General features: G+C 36.6%; 2 protein-coding genes across 3 annotated transcripts in view; one reads left to right on the forward strand and one right to left on the reverse strand.

Moving 5' to 3' along the window:
• Nucleotides 1–381: 381 nt before the first annotated feature.
• LOC116289074 (uncharacterized) lies at nucleotides 382–26485 on the forward strand. 2 transcript variants are annotated; one of them, XM_089035644.1, is made up of 25 exons: nucleotides 435–486; nucleotides 1538–1607; nucleotides 2356–2943; nucleotides 4824–4922; nucleotides 5519–5588; nucleotides 6627–6762; nucleotides 7478–7621; nucleotides 8990–9028; nucleotides 9739–9879; nucleotides 10589–10726; nucleotides 11390–11592; nucleotides 12249–12451; nucleotides 13209–13286; nucleotides 13591–13695; nucleotides 14315–14395; nucleotides 15333–15475; nucleotides 15957–16045; nucleotides 16754–16884; nucleotides 17558–17745; nucleotides 18489–18606; nucleotides 19215–19355; nucleotides 20885–20983; nucleotides 22073–22141; nucleotides 22974–23068; nucleotides 23601–26485. In XM_089035644.1, exons 3-25 carry the CDS (start codon nucleotides 2533–2535, stop codon nucleotides 23632–23634), a joined length of 2955 nt encoding a protein of 984 aa, XP_088891770.1. In that variant the 5' UTR covers nucleotides 435–486; nucleotides 1538–1607; nucleotides 2356–2532; the 3' UTR covers nucleotides 23635–26485. The 2 variants fall into 2 exon arrangements, with proteins under 2 accessions (XP_088891769.1, XP_088891770.1); XM_089035643.1 differs by lacking the exon at nucleotides 1538–1607 and having other exon boundaries at nucleotides 382–486.
• LOC116295679 (uncharacterized) overlaps nucleotides 26451–27186 on the reverse strand; it is a 52795-nt gene continuing 52059 nt past the window's right edge. The window contains exon 24 of the mRNA XM_089035642.1: nucleotides 26451–26991. Coding sequence (XP_088891768.1) covers nucleotides 26799–26991 — 193 coding nt within the window. The 3' untranslated portion in view covers nucleotides 26451–26798. The remainder of the gene's footprint in view (nucleotides 26992–27186) is intronic.

Below are 27186 nucleotides of genomic sequence, written 5' to 3' on the forward strand. Positions count from 1 at the left end.
TAATAAATAGATAGTCAAAAAAAATCTTATATCTTAAAAAAATTGGTAAATTATGTATAGAAATTAAAATCTATATCGAGCCCATTATAGTTACTTCTGCTTGTAGCAGATGAAAAATTAAAAAGAAAAAAAGGAATAGAAATTAAAGGAAAGGAGAAAAAAAGAAAAAAGTAAAAAAATTGAGAGTTGTGACGTCATTTGATACCACAGGGAGCCCACCAATTATTCATATATATATATATATATATATATACATATATAATTTTTTGTTGACTTATATATTCCTACTTATTCTTAATCTTAATAGTTTAAAGCAATTATTTATTTTGTGTTGTTTTTTTTAACTCTTTCTATTTTTAAAGATTACATAATCATTAATGATATATTCCAATGCATGTTGGGATTTTCCCGCGCCAATGTTAAACACGGATCATATGACAAGCTAGTAAGAAACGCAATGGTGGGAGAAACTTGCGCAAAATGTCGGTAAGTTTTCACGTAAAAATCAGGGCCATTGAATCTAAATTAACAATGAATGCATTATTTTATTCATACTTTCCACCTCTGGTGTAAAATAAGAAAAAAATTCATGGGTTTTAGTGAAATATTTGCGTTTAATTGAAAGACATTGACGTTTTCGTGGCGCCTTGTCTTCGCTTGTTTTCAGTGTTTTGCAAAATCTACAGGCTTTTTCTACCGCATTATTAGCTTTAAATCTTCACAGAACTGCATAAATTGTATTAATGCGTAAAAGTAATGTTAAAGTTAATTCAAACTGTCTTTAAGTTTAAAACTACTAGGTTTTTTTCAAGACAGAGAGAAAGAAGCAGTAACACATTTCCTTAGACAATGGGGGGAGCACTCAAACTTCAGAAGTTTCAGCTCATAATAAGCGTAATAGGAGAAATGGCATTAGATATAAAATTGAATGTTTTATAAGGATTTGTATAGGAAAATGCGCTGGATGGTAAAAGCTTACCAGCTAACACTTTTCCCATACAAATCCTTGTAAAATGTCAACATTTAGTCATATAGTCAACATTTCAAGCTGAAACTTTGCCCTCTTGCTTAATATGAGGTGCTATTTTCATTTCTGGAGTTAAATTTTGACTCATTTGCTGGTTTTAAGGGGAATGGGGTCACAAGAACTGTTAGAGCAAGTCATCGATTTTTTTCTTACATCCAGCTGAGCAGTAAATTTTGTTTCTGCCAATCAGTGTGTTTTGCTGTTTTGCCACTGGCCCTCATTCCCAGTCTTCTGTAACCCAACTTTTGCATATTTTCTGATTTCTTTTGACTAAGATATAATTCACGTGCCTACGAGAAGAAGAAATATAGAAAAGAGGAACGAAAACAATTTCATTTTACCACCATGTTTGCTTCTTTCTTTCAAGATCCAAAAATGCTTAGGGCCAGTCATTTTGTCCACTCATGCTTTGCACGCCGCGTTCACCACTCAGCTGGATAGGTATCCTCACATACATTGTATATTCATTCATTCTTATTGTAGTCATGTAGTGTGTTAATTGATTGACAGTTCTGAATGCAAGATTATCTAAGAGAAGCTGAGTGTGCTGGTGATGAATTAATTTTTCAAGCTGAAATAGGTATTGCTTCTAATTTTAAATAATGCTGATTTGTGCCAAATTTTTGCATGAACTTAATGTTAAACTTAATATAGACTGAAAACACTGAACCTAATAAGAAAACTTTTTTGAGCATGTTGGATGTTTGGGATTGGATTACCTGTTATACAGTACACCTATTTCGAAGATCAATGTCGCACCAAGAGCCTTAAGTAACTAGCCAGGGCTCCAGAGAACGTTAGTACTTTTAATTATAATTGATTTATTCATGGTTTTAAATAGCTCTACACTAATTATCATCTCAAGTAGCCTTGCTTGGAGCAATTTGTGAAGTCAATAAATGAAAATGCACCATTAATAAGCTAATTACAGCTAAAGGTACCGGTGTTCTCTGCGGTCTTGGCTTGTTGCTTGAGGCTTTTGGTGGGACAACGATTTCTGAAATAGGTGTATATACTCAGCCATCAAGTTTAGTAACAGGATTATTTTTGATTGTTGTCACTTTTTATTTTTCAATTATTCTGTATGTACATGTAGAACTGATATATGAATAAAACTCTCTTTTGAGAAATGGATATACTCCTTATTGATGAAAGTATAAAACTTGACATCTAACTAGTTCAAGTCCTAAAGTTGATGGTCGGGTACATTGCAGGAAGCACAGTCCCAAAGATCCAACTGTTCTTTTTTTGGACCATTTCTCAGACGTCATCCGCTGATATTCCAAGAAGGGACTTTTACTAAATATGTATGTTTATTTATCTTACAGGAATTATTCTTTGATAGTGAGAGTATCTGCAGTTCAGATCCTCTTTCATCTATTGAAGAACCAGACTTTGGAGAAAACTTAAGCGATGATTCATTAAATAGTGAAGACATCTTTCCATTATCATATAGTGAAGAAGGATGGAACTCTTCTGATGATCACTCCTGTGAAAGCTTTAATATGTCAGCAGAAGTAGTCGTGAGTGATGATGATGATGTTGTGGTTAATAAGGATCTCAAGAGAAAACCACATAAAACATCTCGTGGTAAAGACAAGCAGTCATCGATATTCATCCCTGATGGAGATTATGGTGATGAAATCATCTTTGTTGAGCCAGAAAATTATTCTCCCAGGAAGAAGATGAAACTTGATGAAGAGAAAAGAACGGCAGCCGTTGATAAGTCTTCTGTAGGAACAGACTCTGAGATTGCAGTCACATTTGCTAAAAAAGGAATTGAATTCCCTCATGCAAGAGAACACTGCAGAACTAAAACATTTGTTCAAATTCCTTCAGTGACAACAAAGTGCTCAAGCAATGAGGAATTTTGTGACAAGTGCTATTGTTATGTCTGTGATGACCTCTCAAGCAAGGTGAGCTTTTAATTTCAGCCAATGCTTTTATTTATTTGTACTTCCAGAAATTATTCGTAACCCCTGACCTCCCCTATTCCGGAAATTCAAATTTTCTTCCATACAAACTCTTGGTAATTTTTTTCTCTGGCCCCCACACCCCTGGGAAATTCAAAATTCTTCCGTGGGGGGGGGGGGGGGGGGAATGGATAATTTCTGGAACTACACAATGGGTGAAAAAATTCAGTACAAATATTTATTTAGCCACTTCCACTCATCTGCACTACCATTACATTCTGCCATTACCATTGATTACTACTATTAAATTCCATTAGGCCTAGGGCAAACGTTGAACTTTCCATGCACTAAACTTAATTACATCAAAGAATGCCGCTTCATTATCACCTGATATCTATTGTTTTTAATGAGTTCGGTGCATGGAAAGTTCGACGTTTGCCCTAGGCCTTTACTCAACAATTTTTATAGAGGGAGGAAAACCAGAGTATATATATAGCTCTTATTAACCGAGTGCAAGGTCCGTACCGTAAGTTATGGACCGAGTTTTTTCCACTGCCTTATGGCCCAAGCGTGTAGCGCGCGGGCCATAAAAAAAGTGGAAAAAACGAGGATCCATAACTTACGGTACGGACCGAGCAAACGAGGTTAATAAGATATTTATTATATGGCAAGGCCTTGAGATCAAAAAGAGGTGAAGCAACAAAAAGTAAAGTTGACAGCGCATGTCAAACAAGAACTGCATTGGAAGGGCTTCCTGTACATGCCAAAAGTCATGTAGTGTTTGAGTCGCTCAAAAAGAGAATTTTTAGTTTACTTTGAAAGAATTTAGCTAAAGTTTAAAGTTTTCTGAAATACTAGTTCAAACAAAAGCGAGGCTTTATTTTGCAAAACATATAAATGTAAAGCAAAAAAGGCATCAAAAGAAGACCTCGAGAACTCAACATGAGATTGAGAAGAAAACTGTCGTACTTCAAACTTCAAGATATTCACAACCAAAATGAAAAATACTACAGCCTTCTGCTTGTTTTCCTGCCTTTTATTTGAGAAAAAACTCAAAAACTGTCTCCAGAAATGAATGAGAAGCTTTGGAAAATTACGGCTGGCTGAACATGGATAGTTTTCGTCAATTTTCGACGTTTTGACTGTTTGAAGCAGGCCGCCATATTCACAATGGCTGAAGTCATGAAGACGGCACACTTTCGACTCAATTAAAAAAGGTACTGCCAACTCTCCTGTCTAAAAATACATTCAAATGCAAGTGAGGGTGAAATATTACTGAAATATGGAAATACTTCAAGAGCGGATGAGCCTAGAAAACTGCTTAAAACGTTTACGAAAGAAACTACTGGCTTCTTCACCCGATCGATTCAGATAAGTTCAAACTGGACGTTGTTAGCTCAGTGAAATCTTTATTCCATTTACTGAATTAGCCGCTGTTCACCACCCTTTAGTTCGTAGTTTGACATAGTTTTAGCTTTAGCATAGTTAGTTTTTCTAGTTTTTTCTAGTTGTACAAAATCGCTCAACTAGTGCCTTGTAGAACCTTGATCGAAAGAGTTTCGCTTGTATGAAAGAGCTGTCGCTTGTTTGATAAGTTTTACATTAAATGCCAGTGACTTTCAGTTATCTTTAATTATCTATTGAAGGTTTTCCGACGATTTTCATCCAGAAATATATATTTTTTGATAAAGATTTGAATGTTTTAAAAGATCATAAGTACGTACACTCAGTGAACCATTTCATTTTTCGGTCCGTACCGTAAGTTATGGACCGCAAATTGACCAATCATAGCGCGTGAAATTACCTTGCCATATAATAAGAGCTCTTATTGTTTATCAGTTGCACTGCACAATGCAAGTTATTGATATTATTTCACCCCATAGTGTGAATTGTGGAAGACGGAAGAAAAGCCGCATTGCAATGCATATGCAAAGCATGCATTCTGGGAAAGGGAAAGAAATCTACACAAGAGAAATTTAAAGGTATGGACCTGGTTTATTTGTAACCTTATTTTTTCAATCACACAATATTTTTGCAATGATCTAACAAGGTTTTCATTAAGTTTTGAAATAATAGGGGAAAATAATGAACTAGCCAGAGTCCTGGTAAAGTTAACACAGGAAACCCAACCTTGACATAGGGCTTTCTCCTGTGGCAAAACTACTATATTTTCCAATTTAAGCCCCCTTAAACTTGTTAAGGTTCTGCATGGTTCTTATTGATTATTATCATACTGTATTAACCCTATGGCCCTGCTCGCATACTCTAAAAAAACCTTTGGAAAAAGTCATGGGATGAGAGCCTGATGGGTTGATATAAGCCGGCTGGAAAAACCAGTCCGGCCTTCTCTAGTTTATGAGCTCTGTATTCATCAATTTTAGCAGGATTTTTCAGCCTTTTTTACAACAAAAATTGGGTCATATTTGGCTTGCTCTCGGTCTGTTCCACATGACCTTGAGCAAAATATTTTCCTATATATAATTTTTGTTGTCTAGCCCTTCCACTCAGTCAATAAGTACATATGATTATAGATGATTTTCACCTAGTTTATTTCAATGGTAATCAATTTTCCTTTCAGAAATTTAATTTTGTCCCAATTCTGACACTTCTTGCGCCTGAAAAAATTAATCAAGAGATGACCATAAGTGGTACGTGTTGAACTCAGTTCAACTTCTGAATGATTATAATTTCCTAGGAAATTGAAGTTAGAATTTCCTAAATTGAGGTTGCGTAAAGAAAATAAATGAATAATATAGAATGTTTATACCAACCCTTCTGTTATGAATTTCACTGAAGTCGTTTTTCAAACCAGGACCCAGTTGTTCAAAACCTGATTTGTGTCAATATAATACTTACAAATAATTTTATTAATACTTGATTAGCACTAATAAGGCTTTGAACAACCGAGCCCAGAAAAATATCATATTGTCTCAACTACAACTCTGCCCACAAACATCACCCTATTATACAGCATTCCTTTCTCTCTGTGTCAGCATCCTTTTGATATTTTTCTGACTGACAGGTTGATGTTTGTGGGCAGAGTTGTAGACTTTTGATGGTGTGACTCTGATATACTTTTCTGGCGCAAAAAGGAACTTCAGTGAAATCAGTAGTAAGATTTTTCTGCCCCTATCACTAAAAATTCTATTTGCTGTGTGTATCGTGTTTGATATTGACAGCTGTCTGTCAACCTATCTAACTCTGGGCCAAATGTCTGACCTTGTCATGTTACACTTTTCTGTCTTTATGGATTAATTTTCTCAAGCAATAAAGTTATTTGCTTTATTTTGCATGAGAATATATATGAAATATGCATTTGTACTGCAGTTGTAATGTATCAAATTGAGTTGATCCTCCCAGTATGTGAAGCAACTTATGCAGCTGCAAATTGAAAGACTCAGAAAAAATATGAATCTTGATTGGGATTTGAATCCGTGCCCTTGTGATTCTAATGCCATGCTCCAACCACTGAGCTACCAAGTCTTATATGAGACTTCAAAGACACATTGGGTGGGTTTATCGGCCCGATAAGAAAGATATATATGTGTATGTAAATATATATGAATTATATATTTGTACTGCGGTCGTAATGTATCAAATTGAGTTAATCCTCACAGTATATAAAGCAACTTATGCAGCTGCAAATTGAAAGATTTTGATTTTTGATATTTTGATTTTCTCTGCAGCTGTTGTGTGTAATAGATATGTTGATGAAATCCAGGAGGTTTCAAATTCAACTACTAATGTGTGCTACTGTCAGGTTGACCCTTTACTTAATCCATTTGGTTGTCAGGCATGTAGATGGGAACGTGGCTATCTCAGGTTAGAATCTATAATAATATACCTTGCGTATGTCTGTAGTTTTTAAAGTCGCAAATGGAAAATAAAACGAGTTTTAGATACCAATAAACCTTTTACTGTGCTACTTGCATTACTGTAAATGCTTCTAAAAGTTTTTGATTTCTTTTTTACGTCTTTTTAACAAGTTTTTGACAAGTCTTAATCATGCTCTTTACCACTGCCCGCTAGGATGTTTTGACATCGTCACATTGATGTACAAACTCTGCTTATCGAAATATCAAGGTGAAGCGCTGGTGTCTTATTGGTTTGCGATAAAGAGAACAATTATTAAAACTTTAAAAAAAAAAAAAAATGTAAACTTTAATTCATTGGGTCTAATGTTTTCCCATTTCAGACCTTGTGTCATTCCCTAGAGTATTCTTTGTCTAATGGTTTCACATGAGAAGACACATGAATATGGATACAACTCAAACAAAGAATCTTTCTCAAGAGAATGACACATGGACTGAAATGGAAAATTCCATGTTTTTGGCGGTGACAGTGGTCGCACCATGTTTTGGTTAATTGATTGGATGGAGAGTAAAATAATATTTGTGCAACCTGATATGGTTGGTCTTGTGTACAGTATGTCTTTCTGTGACTTTGTTTATGCCACAAGCTTTTCACATTCATACAAAAACTGTTCTGTTTTATACACATATCTAAACACAGTTGTTTATTTGTTTTCTGTTCAAAGTTTGCAGAATAAATCTAAAATGCAAGGGATTGTGTTGAATGCAACAATTGAAGTGGAGAAACATTTACAAAGAAAACAACCTAATCCAGCTATTGTGATCCTGGATACAATTACCTCCTTGTTACTTGGAGTTGACATCAACAGGTATGTACTTGTAAATTAAGGAATTTAAAATTTTTATTGGGAGGGGGAGTGTGGGGGATTCCGATTAAACTCTTTAAAAAATGGTTGTAGTCACTCAGTAAGAAATCCATGGTCATCCCATGAAGTCAGTATAAACCAGTTTTTGCCAAAATTAAAAAAATTGACCTTCCATGAAAATTAAAATTTGTACTGACCTTCCCTTAGCTTCTGAACCCTTAGCCCTCCCCCCTCCCATTTCATGATGACGTCACATCAAAACAAACTATTGTTTTAACACTAGGGATCATGGTCGCTGGAGGGCGATGGAATGAAAACAACACATTTTAAATCACAATGAAATTTGGTTTATGAGCTGGTGAAGGCAAGAACAACTAAATATTATGCTAAATATCTCGAAAGAAGAGAATTAAGCTAAAATTTAGCCTAAATTTCTACCATTTTAGCCGATGTAAATAAACCATGACGTCATTATGAAATAGGGCAATTTAAATGTTGTCCATTATAACAAAGTTAGTCTCTACATGTCTTTTCCTTTGCCATCTATTTAATATACACTAATGAAGCACGGGTGGCGTAGCAGTGTGAGCACTCGCCTCACATCAATGCGACCCGGGTTCGAGTCCCGAGCTCGGTGTTGTGTGTGAGTAGAGTTGTTTTTTGGTTCTCTCCTGTGCTACAGGGTTTGCAGATTTGTCTCCATCTACTTATCAAACTTAAGGCCAGTATTAAGCACCAAACAAGTGCTATGCCATTGACTATGTGATTGTCATGCAGATGTGAATTACTTTTTCCTGTTTGACCAAGCAATGATTTTGGTTGATGGCAGATGTTAGAGCCCTTAGGAGATGTAGAGGGTGGATGGGAGTTAGGAAATAGAGGGAGTAGCTTATAGTCTATTTGGACACTCAAATCCACTTGTTATTATTTAATTATTCTTCCATGTCACAACGGCTGACATGACATTTTGACACACAGGGTTCATGCTACTCCTTAAACTCCTTGAAAACTCCTTGAATTTAATCACTTGAAAAGCTCTTGAATTTTACGATTTTAGCGAAACTCCCTGAAAACTCCTTAAATTTTTGCTTTGATCATTACTTGCATGGTTCTGAAATAGATCTAGTCAGAAAGATTGGAAAATCTGAAAGTCGGCCATGTGCAACCACCGTGTAAAACCTTGGCATAGTTAGCTGAACATACTCCTTGAAAATTCATTTTTGGGTCCTTGTATACTCCTTGGATAGTCCTTGAATTTTAAGTGGTTACCTCAGCATGAACCCTGGACACATCCCCGTAATTTAAGGAGATTAGTTAGTGACCTCTTAGTCTAAGTCCCTACTTATAAGGTTGTTGCTTTTTTCATTCCAGCAAGTACTCGATATTTATTCCAGAAAAAGATAGTTCAAGGTACATGTATTGCTATGAAATTTTGTCATTTCAATTTTTTCCACATGCGGATTATTCACAGTTGAGTACTACAGGGCTTGAAATAGCGGCCTATCAATGGCCAAATTTAAGGCTTGGCAGGCAAAAATAATTTTGAACTGCCCTAATGCATCTCGCTAAATGGATAATGAAATTGCAGGTGAAATCTACTGGACATCATCTTTCACTGTTCTTTTTCTAGTGATTGTTCCCATTCACAAATGAATTTCTGCCAATCAAATATATTACCGGTTGAAGAGCATCCCTCAACTTAAGCTCTTCACAGTAAAACCCTCCTTTTAGTACATATCATCACTCTTTTAATTTGAATGCCCTGACAAAACAAATGTGCTGCTCAGAATATTGATTCAGGAGTCTGAAAATTGTGTAATTATATTTTGTCAGAAGTCTTGCCTATTTCATGTGGCATGCCATGAAAATGAATAGAGCATGTGCGGACATTTTTCACTCTTGCCCCTGGGGACCAGAAAAAAAGATTTGAGATGACAGGAGATTTGAGATATCAGGGTTTTCAGGTAATGGGAACACGCTGCATAAATATCTTATGGAACATATAACTAATAACAATAACGGAGTACACGCATGTTATGCACGTGCTACTGTGACATACATCTAGGCTGTACTGTATGTTAATGAAATATTTATTGTTTCCAAAAAAAAATCTTTTTTAGGCTTACTTCCTTATGGATTGAAGCTGCCTTGAATAGGGACGCTGACCAAGATTTATTATCCAAAGCTAAAGAACGCCTTTCTAAATCAGTGAAAGATAGCACAAGTCAGCTATTTCTCCCTGAAGCAAAGAAAATTCATGAGTAAGGATACATTCTTTATTGTCAGAGACAAAAAGAGGTTGCCTATTGAAAATCATATTAAAGAGATCTCTTTCTTTTGCAAATGAAGTCGAAACAACAGGACAAACAACCATTTTCTGAAATCCAGTGGTTGATTGAAAACTAACTGGCGAAAGTTAATTCATTTAGTTAATTTATTTAACTATTTATAGTTAATTTGTTACACTGTTACCTTGACCTTTTCTGAGATAGCAAACATCTTGTGTTTATTGTGCTTTATTTGGTGTTGTTTGTAATGAAGAATGCAGTCTAAAAGATTTATATCTGCATTAACTATTGCACTACAAATTAAATTACACTTTAAATGTTTGGCTTCAGTACTGAGTAACGCCAAGGGGCATGATGATGTTGAAGAGGAAAGCCTTTACAATCAGGGCAAGGGTCACTAATTATTGTGCAGCAAATAAGGAGAGGCATACCATGGAATCCTGTATACCATGAGGCACCATTGAATTAGATATTCCATTGTATCTGAGGAGACAGCATTGGTTATACCACACCACTGAAAAATACCTAGAACATAATGCCTGATGGAAAGTAACTCTCAGTGGGATACTGCCAAATACACAACAGTTTCCTACATTCTGATTGGCTGTATTTTTAATTGTATGCTATTAGTATTAATATTGAAATAATTGGTCTCTAATCTTATTTGTTTCTGATTTAACAGAATCTTATCAGAGTTGAGGCCATATGATGATCCCCTTGTAGTAAAATGCCTAATGAAAAACTACAAGGGGAGTAGTGGTTTGAAAGAATCTTACGAGGTTACTAAAGTAAGACTACAGTACTTCAAGGCAAATAATAAGTAAGTTTTTCTAGATCATAACAATTATTATCCTCCTAGTATTCAGGTGTTATAGGGTCATCATCCATTGCTTTGGGGGGGGGGGGGGGGGTGGAGAGTTGCATAACAACCCTAAGGACATCTGCATAGGAGGGTAGGATCATATTGGCCTCCTAGTATTCAGATGTCATAGGGTAATCATCCGTTGTTGTTTTGGGGGGGGGGGGGGGGGGGGGGGGGGTGGAGAGTTGCATAACAACCCTAAGGACATCTGCATAGGAGGGTAGGATCATATTAGCCTCCTAGTATTCAGATGTCATAGATGCCATTTGTTCCCGAGCATGAACTTAAATTTTAAAAATAAAGATTACCTGTTTTATTTGACAACCATTTGCCTCAGGTTTAGTGATTATCGATGAATGTTCAACGAGCCACGAGGTGATAGAAAATAGATACATGTACAGTTTATTTCATATTTTGAAAGCAGCATTCATCAACAAACAGTATGCATGTAATCCTATATTCAACTGTGCGTGATTATCGTGAAATATTGTGAAATACTTAGTTTGAAATCTGAAGGTCACAACCAATCAGCATGTACGGTTTTCTCTAAATACCTGGGTCATTATATTAAAAGGTTTCACAAGAGTTCAATTTACTTCTACTTTTGCTCTAAATTATTAGGATCTCTGAAGCTATCAATTATATCCTTGGAGTTGAAACACCTGGCGTCAACAGCATGCTGTGTGATTATCATGAACTCAGAGATGAACTGGTTGATCTGCTTATTACAAAAGGAAGAATGCAAGAAGCTTTGACTGTGTGTAAAACCCACTTTTCAAACAAGCTACCTACAGATTTACATGTACAGGAAAAAACTTCCAATGGTAAGTAGGTCATGATTTAAACAAATTATTTTTGCCGTAGGCAGAACCCTTAAAGTAAAAACCCTGGGGGGAAAAACTTGCATCAGACAATGTCTGCCCCGAATTGGAAAGTCACATCTCTGCCTTGCTGGTCAGGCAAATCTTTTCCTTGCTTGGCCAGTAACGCTGGGCCAGAAACAAGGCATAAAACTAATTTGGCCTTAACTGACCTAGCCATTATTTTTTGTCCTGACTACACTTCCTTATAGTCTGACAACTTAGCTGCTTCTTTCTCCAAAATTTCTTTTACTTGAACCTAGTTTTATATTTTGAACTTCAGTTAAGATGCTCATCTTGTTTCACTACACATCATAAGGGACATACTGTAACAGCCAGAGAGGGTGGAGGGGCTACAGTACATCCCTGATCACAGGTTATTTGGATTAAGTCCTCTTCTGTAATGAGCCTGAAAAACAAAAACAAAAAAATCCAACTATGCCTTTACCTTTGCAAGCTAATGGACATATCAAGCAAATGACTGGTTTTATCACAGACAAACAGACGGACAGACAGGCCGCAGGCAGACGGACAGACAGGCAGACGGACAGACAGGCAGATGGACAGACAGACAGACACTTCTGCTACTTTAATTATCCTTTTTTTCACTTAATTTCAAGGGAAAACATTCAACTTCAGTAGCACCCCAACGAAGTCTATTTCCATTAATACCTTCAAGAATCTGTTCTTGGGCCTAGCGAAGCCAAAAACAACAAAGAACTCTACTGGGAAAGCTTCAAGTAGTATTTCTCAGGAAGGACTTAGGAATGCAATGACGATTACTCTTCCTGGGCTATATGTTAATGGGAATCTCAATTCACTGGTAAGATATGCACCAAACAAAACCTTTAAATTTTGTTTGATACCCTAAGATGGTGGTTAACCTCTGCGCTAATCTAAGTCGAGCTCCAAGTCATGATCAAGGCTGGAGTTTCCACGCATAGCAAAACTATACGTTTTATCATGCATGGCAACTCCAACCTCGGCTTGGAATATTATACATGGACACTGAATGGAACTGTAAAATGGACTATTAGTGACTAACAGTCAATTAAATGTAAAACAAAAGAAAAGCACAAAGCTAGTGTCTTCTCAAAATCATCATCATCACCATCATCATCACCATCATCATCATCACCAACACCATCATCATCACTATCATCATCACCACCACCACCACCATCATCATCACCATCATCACCATCATCATCACCATCATCATCACCATCATCATCATCACCAACACCATCATCACCATCATCATCACCATCATCATCACCATCATCATCACCAACACCATCATCACCATCATCATCACCAACACCATCATCATCATCATCATCATCATCATCACCACCACCACCATCATCATCACCATCATCACCAACACCAACATCATCACCATTTCCTATCCACTGTTGCAGCAGGTTGGGTGCCAAAGATCATTTTCATATCCTGCATTTCCTTTTGCAATTGTATTTTAGACAGTCAAAAACTACTACCACATGTATTATTATACTTTAGTTACTATTTTTTCATGGGACAAGTAAAATTAAACTGATATCAATCTCAATTTTTAGGAGTTTTTCGAGTTTTTATTTGATGAGATCAGTGCCCAGCACAGGGTCTATAAATACACCAGTGAAGCTGTGAGGAAGGTAAGTCCATTTGTTTTTTCATTGAACATTTGCTACTATTGGCATAAATTTGCATGATGAATTATTGATACACCAGGGCCCGATAATCTTTATCTAGTGGATAAGTCTATGCTGCTATGCAATAAATTTATCCACTGTAGGATTTATCAATCAGATAGCACTTAATCCCCCCTTTGTACAACTGGCCTAGTACTAGCACTACCAGAATGCCTTGCACACTTTCTTTTGCTAAGTTAAATACCACCATTTACTTACTATTCCTGTGAAGGAAAAACCACAAATCATTATCAACATATACTTGTAGGATGTACAGCAATCTGCCTCAACTTTTCTGGATACAATAGTCAAAAAGGGCAACAAGCAGTTCCAGCCAGAAGATATCAAAGCACCAAGAAATACTCCTTTACCAGTATGTCCAGTTATTTTCATCAAAAAATAGTACTGATCCAGAATAGACGACTTGCACTAACGGGTCACGTGACCCCATTCCCCTTGAAACAAGCAAATGGGGCAAAAGTAACTCCAGAAATGAAAAGAGCACCTCAACTTTAGTAAGACAGCGAAGTTTCAGCTCAAAATGTTGACTATAGGAGAAATGACATTAAATATAGTATCAAATGTTTTACAAGGATTTGTATGGGAAAAGTGTTGGCTGGTAAGCTTTCGCCATCCAGCGCATTTTCCCATACAAATCCTTATAAAACATTCAATTTTATATCTAATGCCATTTCTCCTGTGTTGCTTATTATGAGCTGAAACTCCGCCTCCCTTCTAATACCGAGATGCTCTTTCTCCTGTGTTGCTTATTATGAGCTGAAACTCCTCCTCCCTTCTAATGCCGAGATGCTCTTTTCATTTCTGTATTTTATTTTGACAGTTGTTATTTATTTTGACAGTTGTTTGTTAGTGCAAGTTGTCTATTAGATAGAAAATGTGGTTAAACTTTTTAACAGTCCTAGACTTTGACCTCTCATCCACTTGTCAAGAGCATGTCTTACTTTAATGAGATCTTCAATTCTTCCTTTTAGGTCTATATTATTGAGATACTACTCCTAGTTGCCTCAGCCAGGTATTCTGTCCTCAAATGCCTACAGTCTCTGGTCAAAAAGGTAACTTTCTTACTCAAGATGGTTTTTTTAATCAAACCAAATGCTTTTTTAACCAAATTGTTACAGATTCTGTGGTTCTTAGAAAATTTACATACCCCCATGGAGGAACTTTGAAAAAAAGTTCCCCCCACACCTTGGAAATTTCCAATTTTCTTCATGGTGGGTATGGATATTTTGTGGAATTACACATTGCATAATATTGGATATTGATTCCAAAAGAAAGAGCATTAGTTTTAAAGAAAATCACTACAGTTTTGATTTTTAAAGACATGTTTGGGCAGTTATTAAATAATACATTTGGGTATTTGGTCTTTTCAAGCAACAGTCATTTCAATCCAGGTCATTTCGATCCACATTTTAAAAAGATCATTTACATCCAATTCGGTACGATCCACTATGTATCCACTTACAAACAGCTTCAGTACAGTCTCATCAAAGACAACGTTTGCCATTCTCATTACAAAATGTAGTTTTTTGACATGTACATTACTGTATATGGATTATATGATGTACTTAGTCTGTTGACGCAAATGTATCAATAATAAAACAAGTACTGTGCTTAATGCATCATATCATTAAACTGACACAAGGTTTTGATTTTGTTTTAATGACTTTTTGACATTTTTAACAAGTTTTGATAAACAATGATCTTAATTGCAAACCAATATAAGACGTTGGCGCTTCACCTTGATTTTTCGATAGGGGGAGTTTGTACATCAATGTAATGACATCCAAACATCAATAGATGTGAAGCACCAATAGCACCAATGATTTGTTATCAGTCAAAAGAACACTTAAAACTTGTCAAAAAGTTGTGAAAAAGATGTCAAAAAGAAATCAAAAACTTGTAGAAATGTTCACGGTACAGAACGTAGCACAGTCAATAAATTATTTTTTTTTTACTTTTTCTACATAATGTTTGTATGATTGCATCCAGCAATTATACTGGGCATGTAAGACCCTCATCTCCTCATCTCAAGTACAAGACACATATTTACAGCCAGAAGTAGTAACATACTTTACCAAGACCATCCTTCCAAAAACAGACTGTGGTGCCATTCCTGATGAAGTCTTCAAAAAGTAATAATAATAAGTAACAAATAATTATTATCAACTATCAAACTCTCCAATCCATTATTTATTAGACTCCAGCTTGGCGTACTGTTTCCCATTTCACACAATGTTATTCTCTTGTTATATTCTTGTTAGATTCTTTTGCCACCTTTGATCACCTTTACCCATAAAAAAGGAGGAACACACCAAACTCTATGTATTTTTCATTATTTTGTTTCGTTGTCCCTGCTGGCAAGTGGCCGCCATATTGTCAAAGTAGTTCATTTAAATATCTATTGTTTTGGACTGACTAACATCGTTTTTTCCACTCTGGATGCCGTGTAATGCCTTGCTATTCAAGACAGCAGCTGGCCTATCGTTGAAGTAGGTCACCATATTTGGGTTCGGTATACTATATGGAATGCATCCTTATAGCTCATAGAGTACTGCTCATGACTTTCTTAATATTTTTCTTCTATCTTAATCATCTTGCAATTATTTTTTCCAGGTGGATCACTAATATCAATGCCGTTTTTAATTTTAATGTTCTCTTTGATTTTGTCTGTGACATGTTTAACACAGGAAGTAAAAGGAAAGGTGAGTTTATGCTGTATACTTTTGACAATTAATTTTTTATACCTTTTTTGGTCCAAAATAGCCCCAGAATGCGGGAAATAGCATTTCTGAAAACCATGATCTAAGTTTTTCCTTGCGAGTATGGCCCTGAGACTTCTGTTTTCGTTTTGCAAGATTCCACCACAATCAGCAGCATTATTTTTCCTCTTTTTCGAATAACCAATAGAATTCCTTCCCTGCTTGGCTAGATCTAAAGCAAAAACTTAGGGTTGACTTATACGAAAAGTAAATAATAGAATCATGTTTTTGAAGTTCGATATTGAGTCAAATTAGCGTATTTACTTATTTAAGCACCACCCCTAATTGAATGCCGCCCTCAAATAAGTGCCAAGCCCAAGACCAAACTTATTAATGAGTTCTAGCCTCAAATAATCACCACCCCCAAATAAGGGTTTACAGTCTTTTTTTTTTAAGTGACGCTTATATTCATACAAAAAACATTGGTATTTTGAGTTTTTTAAAAGTTTGTATTCACTTCGTATTAAATCATTGGTTACACATTATGTATGCTTTTTTAAAATAAACACTGCCCCTGAATTAAGGCAGCATATCAAACCCAAAAAGTTTAATCACAGCTCCATTGCACTTAAGTGGTGCTTGAACAAGTAAATTTGGTATACGCAACATTGACCAGAATGTTATCCTGTATCAATTATTGTACTGATTTAGGACTGGAAGGCTTAGCGCTGAAGAAAAAAGCCATCATCCTCTCCCAGACGTTAACAGAATCAATATTGATTCACTCCTATGGCCATGATAGGTCTAATGTTGAAAAATATCTCAAAGCTGTGCAGGAAAAGGTGAGATACAATAGGCTTGATGAAAATAATAATACCTGACTTGACGTGGTTGCTATACCATAGCGGTAACTGTATCATTGGCGATTGGGTGATTTACTTCAAGGCCCCTTGAATACCATTTCAATGCATTGATTGTCAGCACTACAGCCGCATCTTTTTACATGTAGTACATTTTTTTTCTTTTCCTTGATGCAAGGGTTCTTTTAGTTCTACGGTTTCCATCTCTCTGCAAAACCTGACAAGTTAAATCCCATTTAGATCTGTGTGTTAGAAGTTTCCTGATTTTGATCAGCCAAGATCAAGACTAGAAAAACACAACTAAGCATGCAGTGTAGCAAGTTCTGGTTTTTTTTCCTACTTAATTCGTACTTCAATTATTTTTTTTACCTATCATGCATGTTCTTTTAAGAATTAAAAATGATTTCCGAGCCCATCCCACATGGCTTACCACCTCATCTCTCGTACTATTTTTTCGTGGAATTCTATGAGCTCACTAGATACACCGGGCCGGCAAGGCCCAATACAGGCCAAAACAGTTGTCCATGGTTTGTAGTTGAGCTGGCTCATTTTTTGCGCGACTTGAAAATGTGAAAGGCCCATTGGCCCTCTTCTTCAGTCATTTCATACAAGGCTCGTAATTTACCTTTGTATGTTCTTTTTTTTAATACTGTAGTTCCCAAGTGACACAGCCAAAAAACTAGGTATTCCAACCACTACATGGGAGCAACTAGAGATTGAATTTGTCTACAAACCAAGTTTTCAAGCCCTGGAAGCCATAAGGAACAGTATGGGCAGCCAGAACAAAGTGGAGTTTCTTAAAAAACAAAATATTCTTATACAGTTTCTAAAGAAAAATGGCAGGTGAGCTGTAACACAATGTGAAGCACTTAAACGGGGGATAAGGGGTTGGGCCAAGGGGAGAAGCATATGGGTGCAGTTTTAGAGTATTTTTCCTCTGCAATATAAGCCACACTTATATTAATATTAATTATCTAATTATTATTTAGCTTGGGCATAATGTTTCCCCATTTTTGGTAGATGACCACATGTCATTCTCTTGAGAATGTTTTTTCTTTTAGCTGATCCATATTAATGTGTGTTCTCACATGCAATCCTTAAACAAAGAAATGATACTCAAGGGAATGACATGTCTGAAGTGGGAAAACATACAACCAAGGTGAAGAGGTCTATTTCAGTCACCACTCACGTGATCTTGTAATGGGGTTAATATTTCAGCTTTTCAAGCTTTTTGTTTTGGTATTATAGTTGTTATATACCTATTTCAAAAAAAACATTGTCGGTCGAAGATTTGAATAGACCTCAGCATGTTGAAAATGCTTTCCTATTCCAGACCACATGTCATTTCCTTGAGAATGAGATTCTTTGTTTGAGTTGTATCCATATTCATCCCTGTTCTCATGTGCAACCGAGCACAACTGTTAAACAAAGAAACCATACTCTAAGGAATGAGATGTGGTCTAAAATAAAAACATTTAGGGAAAACATGGAAAACATTATGCTTGAGCACACTCTAGCCCGCTCAAGCCGAGGACGTCTATTGGGCAATCTGAAATTTATGGAATTTTTTTTTTTTGCTTTCTCAGGTTTTTGCAAGAAGCTGTAATTGAAATTTTTGTCAAACGAGAAATGTATAAAGATTTACTAGAGTGCTTGAATGGGGTGACTGATGGTTATAATGGTTACGAGATAAACTTCTCTCAGGTAATAAAATTAGGCAATTTTCCTGGCAACTAGTCTCGTAATTTTGTTGCTATACCAGTTGTACGAGAAATTGTCTAGAGTAGCATGCCCAGTGTCTCGCAATTTTGTTGTATCAACTCTTGCAAGAAGTAGAGCCGAGTTCTACTGTCTGCAACACAATTGCGAGACATTTTCTAGTGTCGGTAACACCCCTCTTGTAACTTGTCTTGCGACCAATGATATTCCGTTTTACGTAAAATAATTACCATCCCAGTTCCATCGCTGTTCGGTCGCTGTTGCGAGGCCAGTTGCAGGAAACGTTACCTAGGCTAGTGTAACATCCAACTGTATGTGCAATTGCATGGGGCTTATTCATCACACAACAGAAGACAAGTTGCAAGAAAAATTGCCTGGTGTAACAACACTTTAAGATATGCTTTTTTTCCAAATTTGGACTAGTTAGTGGGGATAGCGACAATGGGGCACAGGGGGCAGGAACTTTGCCTCCAAAACACGTGTCAGTCCCAGGCGAATTCTGGGAATCTTGTTAGGCCAGTGCACGGTGTTGCTTTGGCAAGGTTTTAGTCGAAAGCAGCTTTAAAAGTGAATGTATTTGTCTTCCCTATTAGATTAATACAAGTCTAGAAGAGGTGAAACGAATGGGAGACAAGAATAAGGCCATGTCATTGGCTGAGGCATTGAAGGATTATGTGTCCTCCACTCTCGTTCAAGCAAGTTTCAGTTCTTCTTTTAGACAATATACAAAACCTGTAAGTAGTGTTAAAATATATAGAATTGTTGTAATAGGCCGGCTTTTCAGTCTAGCCAATGGCTAATACTACTGAACTAACTCCAACTCACTACCACTTGGTGAAGAAGACTCACTTGGTGAAGAAGACTCACATCGGTGAAGAAGACTCACTTGGTGAAGAAGACTCACAGTGGTGAAGAAGACTCACTTGGTGAAGAAGACTCACAGTGGTGAAGAAGACTCACTTGGTGAAGAAGACTCACAATGGTGAAGCAGACTCACAATGGTGAAGAAGACTCACTTGGTGAAGAAGACTGACAATGGTGAAGAAGACTCACTTGCTGAAGAAGACTCACAGTGGTGAAGCAGACTCACTTGGTGAAGAAGACTCACTTGGTGAAGAAGACTCACTTGGTGAAGAAGACTCACAATGGTGAAGCAGACTCACTTGGTGAAGAAGACTCACTTGGTGAAGAAGACTCACTTGGTTAAGAAGACTCACAATGGTGAAGAAGACTCACTTGGTGAAGAAGACTGACAATGGTGAAGAAGACTCACTTGGTGAAGAAGACTCACTTGGTGAAGAAGACTCACGATGGTGAAGAAGACTCACAATGGTGAAGAAGACTCACAATGGTGAAGAAGACTCACGATGGTGAAGAAGACTCACGATGGTGAAGAAGACTCACTTGGTGAAGAAGACTCACTTGGTGAAGAAGACTCACAATGGTGAAGAAGACTCACTTGGTGAAGAAGACTCACTTGGTGAAGAAGACTCACAATGGTGAAGAAGATTCACTTGGTGAAGAAGACTCACTTGGTGAAGCAGACTCACTTGGTGAAGAAGACTCACATTGGTGAAGAAGACTCACTTGGTGAAGAATACTGACAATGGTGAAGAAGACTCACAATGGTGAAGAAGACTCACTTGGTGAAGAAGACTCACAATGGTGAAGAAGACTCACTTGGTGAAGAAGACTCACAATGGTGAAGAAGACTCACTTGGTGAAGAAGACTCACAGTGGTGAAGCAGACTCACTTGGTGAAGAAAACTCACTTGGTGAAGAAGACTCACTTGGTGAAGAAGACTCACAATGGTGAAGCAGACTCACATTGGTGAAGCAGACTCACTTGGTGAAGAAGACTGACAATGGTGAAGAAGACTCACTTGGTGAAGAAGACTCACAATGGTGAAGCAGACTCACATTGGTGAAGAAGACTCACTTGGTGAAGAAGACTTACAATGGTGAAGAAGACTCACAATGCTGAAGAAGATTCACTTGGTGAAGAAGACTCACAATGGTGAAGCAGACTCACTTGGTGAAGAAGACTCACATTGGTGAAGCAGACTCACTTGGTGAAGAAGACTCACAATGGTGAAGAAGACTCACAATGGTGAAGAAGACTCGCATTGGTGAAAGACAAACTTTTTATAAGACATCATTTTTAACATCTTTTCCTGTGAACAAACTGAGATGTTGGTATACGTAGTTACAGGTTTAATACAATTGCTTTTGACACTTTTTTAACTTTATTCTTTACCGTCAGATTCCTAATCAAGTAAGCAAGTGCGTTAAGATGTTTCATTCTATAAGCAGAGTCCTTTTCATGTCAATCATCAAGAAAGCCATCGATACTGTAACTGAGGTAACTGATAAAATATATTAACAATTTATAGTGATATTGAAAATGATGATGGCAATGATGTTGATGATGATGATGATGATGATGAATGTGGTAATGATGGTGCCGATGGTAATGGTGTTCATGTTGACGATTATGAGGACAGAGATTTGAACATCTTTTCCTCGGACCGGCAGATTTCGTATGACTGATATGGGCCTAGTGCTGTAACATGCTGCTAATTTGCATAAAAGTTGAAAATTAAAGTTTTTGGAGTGAAATCATTTTTAATCATTGAACTTGTTGTTTTAGATAATATATGTGAGTTTGTAATGGCTGGAGTAATATATATTAAATCCTTGACAAGAGCATTTGTTGAAGAAGTTTTGAAAATTTGCCATTATGAGGCCACCAAGGCCTCCAGTGATAAATACATGCGAAACTTTCTATTTTTGATTTCTCATAACTCCTTTGTTATTCAGTCAAATTTAACGAAATTCTCTGGAAATAGTTTTCACGTACTTTCTCGAATAAGATTGATAGTTTCTTTTAAAAAGGCCTCATTTCCTCTATCAGGAAAAAACCCCTGAATTATCAAAGTCCTGTATACCTTATTTTACTGAAGTTATGTGGATAACAGAGATTTTAAAACTTTCAAAATCTACAATCCCGGATGCACCAACCTTTCAAAGTTTATCTTCCCTCTGGATGAGTTTAGTCTCCAATGAGCAGAACCCCGAAGAGAAATTATTTTAACACTTCCGGTTGACGTCACCACTGTAGAATTTGAAATCCTAAAGTCCCTATTATCCACATGTGCTGTCAATCAGAGAATAACAATGGAAAGCCAATCAAGTGTTATGGAATGAACTTCTGTCCATTTATAAGGAGACCCAGACTAGATCAATTGGAGGATGTTAGACCGATGGGCGATTCAGTCTTGTTAGTTAAAATTAGCACCCGGACCCTGGGGTAATAAACGTAGGTTGTGTAAAACAACTTATTTAGCCTTTGTACAGCTGTTGTCCCTGTGGATATTGATAAAAGATAAAGAGATTAGTAAAATATGTATCGCAGTTTCCAATCCATTTTAACCAATTTTATTTTTGACAGAAATATTTGAGGAACACTGTCAGTTACAATAAACGGGAGGAACTGGGAAGGTGGCTCATGGAGATTAAGGTTTGTGAAAAAGTCTGGTAGCAAAAGATTGATTTCAGGGCACAAAATTAACGCTCGCAAAAAGCGGCTGGAATTTCGTATTTAGCGAGTGACAAAAAAGCTAAGTTTTGACCACGATCCAGAAAATGAAGGACTGGAAAGTTTAGAACCAGCATCAAGTAACATTTGTTATTCACCGCATCCGACTACTAGTGAGTTTGAAATTTTTGCTGAGAACAGAACTTACTAGCAAGGGTTTAAAAGTTAATTTCGCGCCCTGGACGTTGAAAAGTCTCATCACTGCTGGACAACATCTGTTGAGCAATTCACGGGACGCAAAACTGCAACACCATAAAATCATACTTTGTTTTGCTGTAACCGTACCAATATTTTCATTGCTTCGCGCTGATCGAGACAAACGCTCACAACAGGTAAATGGGCAATAGACTACCGTTAATCAAATATTTCCCAACTTACAAATTTCTCGCACGCTGATTGGTTATTTTTTATCATCAATGAGAGGACAGACAAATAAGCTGACGTCAACAAGTGGGTGCTCTTTCCTTCTTAAATAAGTACTGACTATTTCCCACTCATGTGGTCGAACGTGGACTACCAGGTGGGGATGCAACCAAAAATATGGGGGGGGGGGGGGGGGGGGGGAGGAATTAACTGAATTCTGAATTTTGTTAATGATACTACAGAACTTGGGGGAAATATTCAAATTATTCTTCCTATTTATAGCTGAAGGTGGCAGGCTACAGCCCCTCTTTGCCCCTCTCTGGACCCGCCCCAGATTAGCAACTGCATCCCATGTATTTTTGTTAATTGTATTTTTCTTTTTCCACTTCAGGCAATCTTTATCTCAGTGCATGAAATTCTAGAGTGGTCGGTAATATTTAAGGAAATCCTACAAGGGCCACTCAAGCGAAAACATCAAATTATAACGTAAGAATTGTATAAGCTGAATAGCAAGTTTTGTATTGAAATGGGAGGGCAGTGTTTGCTCTTCATTGAAGGCTTGTAATGAGATTTATGAGATTCATTCAGCTGATTGATACCAATCGTTAGTGGTTTGAGTTTGTCTTGTATTTCATGTTGACCAGTGAGCTCACATGTTAAAAACAAAAAAAGCCTTTGACTATTATAAAGGCATAACGTTTATTACAGTTTTGATTTGATAACAGAGTAACATACTTTATACCATAAAATCCCCGTTATAACCTTTGGGTTTATACTCATTTGTAATGGAGTTTTGCTCGGGCTTATAAATGGGGGAGGGTGCTTATAACCCAAAGAAATAGGAATAATAATAAAGTTTAGGATGTACAAGTTATTTGTTTTACTTGTGTTCTAATTCAATCTCTTTGTGTCATAAATGCAAATTCCAGAACTGGGCTTATAACTTAATAGGATATTTTGGTGAGCAAGCCGTTCTGAAGAATAGAACAAAACGTTTACTGGTTTTTTTTCTTCTTAGGACTCTTCAATTCTGGAAGCCATGTCTGTACTAACATACTGTAAATATGTCGCCTATCAAGTTTCATACTTTGGATTTTTAAAGGTAATTGCTTGGCAACTGTGCCTTTAGTTCCAAGGAGTTCTACACTAAAGACATGTCTGGTGTTACCATCTTGTTCACTGACGATAGAAATCCATTGAGGCGACAGGCCGTAGTGACTAATACCCATGTCTTGTCTTGTCATGATTCGTGGAATGACAAACCACAGTGATTTTATATAAAGGCAAGGCTGGAAAGGATATCATTTGGAAAACAGATAGTTTTTTGGCTCGTTCTAGTTAACAGTAAGTTAAAAGTAAACCTCTTGGCAGGTAATCTAACCAAGGGTGTGCCACAAGGTTCTAATCTTGGACCACATTCAAGATAGTTTTTTAAGATCCTAGTCAGGGTTTTTCATTATGTCCCAATCTTGCTGTCTGATGAAGTAGGACTCAGGGTACGTAATCCATCAAAGGCTTGCCCTGGTTTTCATCTTTCGAGGCATTAGAAATTATGGCAACCAGCAATAATTCTTCTGGATGGATGTGTTTGATTTGTTGAACCATTCAGTTTGTTTATAATTATGGTGTTCCTCAAGTTCTGCAAGTGGGTTGATTTTTTAAACTGTACACCGGGCATAATGTTATAGACGAAAAAATTGGATTACTGAGGTACTAATTCCAAGATCCCAATGCGTCATCGTCAAGCAAAACATGTGGTGTACCCCACAGCCCAACATTGAATTGCTGACGAAATCCGAGACGAACTTTTTACATTAGAGGGCTTTTCATATTTCTGTGACCTCCACAACTTCCAGACGTCTTAGTTTGGCTTCTGTCAATCAAAAATATGCTAATTCAGACCATTGGATATATGATGGATGGAAGTCAAAATGCGAGAAAATGGGCCGCATCTGGAGTCGCAGAAACATAAAAAGCTATATTAAATAGTTAGTGTGGCATGGCAGTCTGTTGTTGTTGCAGATGAGGTGTCTTTCTTTGTTAAAAACAACTAGGCCTTGAACGACATGCCTAGAAACGTTCATCTTTTTCTATTCATTATAACAATGAGCGATAGATGAACAATGACATAAGAAAATAGTTATATTTTATATAATAATATTAGAATATAAAAATGAAACAAGTTACATTTAGTGAGCCCTTTGGGGCAATAACAATAAAGAAAATTATTATTCACATTGTCTGAGGTAAATAACCCACCAAATAAATAAGGACACTTAAAGACTTGGTTAAAAAGTTTGAAACTATACTGGTTTTTCAATGAAGGAAACTAATATAGTATAATGTCAGTAAATTTCCAATTTTTTTTGTACAAAGTTTTTAAGTTTCCTTCTTATTCACTTGTTATATTAGCCATTCCGAAGTCAAGGGAAAAACTGGGTCGAGTTGGCATTGCAGTGCATTGTGGGTCGATTTTACAGAATGAAGCATACACCATCTTGACAAAAGCCAAAAAATGCACTGCAATGCAAACTTGACCCAGTTTTTTCCTCATTCTCAGAATGGTTAATGGGACACACCCAAAAGGTGACTTGAAGAAATATATTTTAAGTAGATATTTAAAGTAGATTTTTGCAATTAACTTGCCAAGAAGAAAAAAAAATATGGTATTTTTTTAGCTATGATGTGAAGACCTACGAAGTATTTAGTCTTGTTTCGCCGACTTCATAACCTCAAAGCAACGACTTCTTATCGAAAAATATCAAGTATTTTCCAACTTCATTCTTGAAAAATGCATTTTTCTTGCAAGAAATATACTTCTAATAGATACCTTATTAGATTTTTGCTGCATTCGCCAGGAATAAAAGAAAAATATTGGCATGTTTTGAGGTCATGCAGCAAAAATCTACTTTAAATATCTACTAAGAATATATTTCTTGCAAGAAAGAAGATTTTTATCGCTATTTAGTGCACTAACTTACCTTTTATGACCAAAAAAAACACCTGAATCCGCCATATTTTTTTACATTCTCGCATAGCTAAAATCCTGTAGAATGCCAGCCACAATGGCCGATTTGATCACGTGACCTCTTAGTGCAGGTCGCCTATTTAGTCCCAACTATTACTTGCTAGTCATTAGAGTGCAAACAATCCGTAAAACACTAATTATTAAATAGTACAAAATAATGAATTTGCATGAAATTGTGCTATTTAGTATTACTAAAGTTTCACGGTTATATTGTTTGCACTCTAGAGTGCTTTTAGTCTCACTGTTGAATAGGTGACGTCAACTAAATTAGATAAGTTAATTACTATTTTAGCTGACGTCACCTAAATTCGAAACTACGAGTAAACAGCTACTGAGATCAGGGGGAGAAACGATGATACAAATGAATGTCTATTCACTCATTCTCTGGTAAAACAACCCCCCGGATTAGCATGACCGTTATTTTGCGCGCTTTTACTATTTTAGATGACGTCAACTAAATAGTTATCTAAGTTAGATAAATGTATCTAACTATTCAACAGTGAGACTAAAAGCACTGTAGAATGCTAACACTAAAAGTGTGCAACATAAATATCACTAAATAGTGCTATTTTATGCTAATTCTATTTTCTTTTGCTTAATCAGTGCTATTTACTGCTAAATAGTGATAACTATATTGCACACATTGCACACAGTGTTTGTACTCTATCAACACACCAAATGCTTTCATATAAGTATCACAAGATTTCTCAACAGCGATTGCAGAGCATTTTATGAAGTATTTAATGCAGGAAGTTCTTATAAGAAACCATTGCAAACATTTTAATCAGTAACACTGACAGTTTTGATACAGAGGCAATCACACTCGTTGAATTTGTATTAACGTAACATTAAAAAATTTAACATTTTAAAACTTATTACATATAGTTTCATATTTTTTGATATTTTTCTTTTTCTTTTCTGGTTAATGTTGACTATTGCTCTTCTATGTACAACTGCAAATTCAAAGCATCTCGGCAAGGGTAAAATGTGGATACAAGAATGAAATGTGGATCTATTGAAATGTGAACGAAGACTTAACTTGCGCATAAACAGTTAATCACAGAATGCAGAGTCAACTAAAACAATGCATCTCGGTATTTCGATGATCTCACCATCCAGTAGTTGTGGTTGATCTGTCCGTTAGAATCTGTCAGAAGTGCTTTCTACTGCAAACCGTTTGACCATCATCTATCCAGGCATTTCAATGATCTCACAATCAGATGAATCCTCGTCACTAGCAGTAACAGTTTTCACTTGTCTTGGTTTAACAATCCTGATCGTACTCTCTACTGCAAACCCTTGTTTGACCAACTCCTCATTAATATTCACCTCATTTGTCTGCGTGTCATATAGCTCTAGGTACATCGTATTATTACATGCTCTGTAAAATAACAGGGAAAAGGTATACGTTAACAAAGTGGCTCAGCTTTGTAAGAGAAAAACCTTTCCCAGCTCACCACCAGTTGGTGCGCAAAGCCATATACCACTAAGCACTACCAATTTACCCAAAGTATCCCATAATTCATTGCTACAAGAAATTGATTTCTCGTTACTTGAACCTTTTCTCTGAAGGCCG

The sequence above is a fragment of the Actinia tenebrosa genome, unplaced genomic scaffold (assembly GCF_029948245.1).
Source record: "Actinia tenebrosa isolate PJP-AT-01 unplaced genomic scaffold, QUT_ActTen_1.0 PGA_scaffold3__52_contigs__length_22856419, whole genome shotgun sequence".
Taxonomy (NCBI): Eukaryota; Metazoa; Cnidaria; class Anthozoa; order Actiniaria; family Actiniidae; genus Actinia; species Actinia tenebrosa.

What these genes read in the sequence shown, in the direction of transcription:
- LOC116289074 (XM_089035643.1), top strand. An exon ending in TACACAAGAGAAATTTAAAG is followed by an intron (nt 4,923 to 5,518) that starts GTATGGACCTGG and finishes TTTTCCTTTCAG; the next exon opens with AAATTTAATTTTGTCCCAAT. An exon ending in TTTCTAAAGAAAAATGGCAG is followed by an intron (nt 17,746 to 18,488) that starts GTGAGCTGTAAC and finishes TTGCTTTCTCAG; the next exon opens with GTTTTTGCAAGAAGCTGTAA.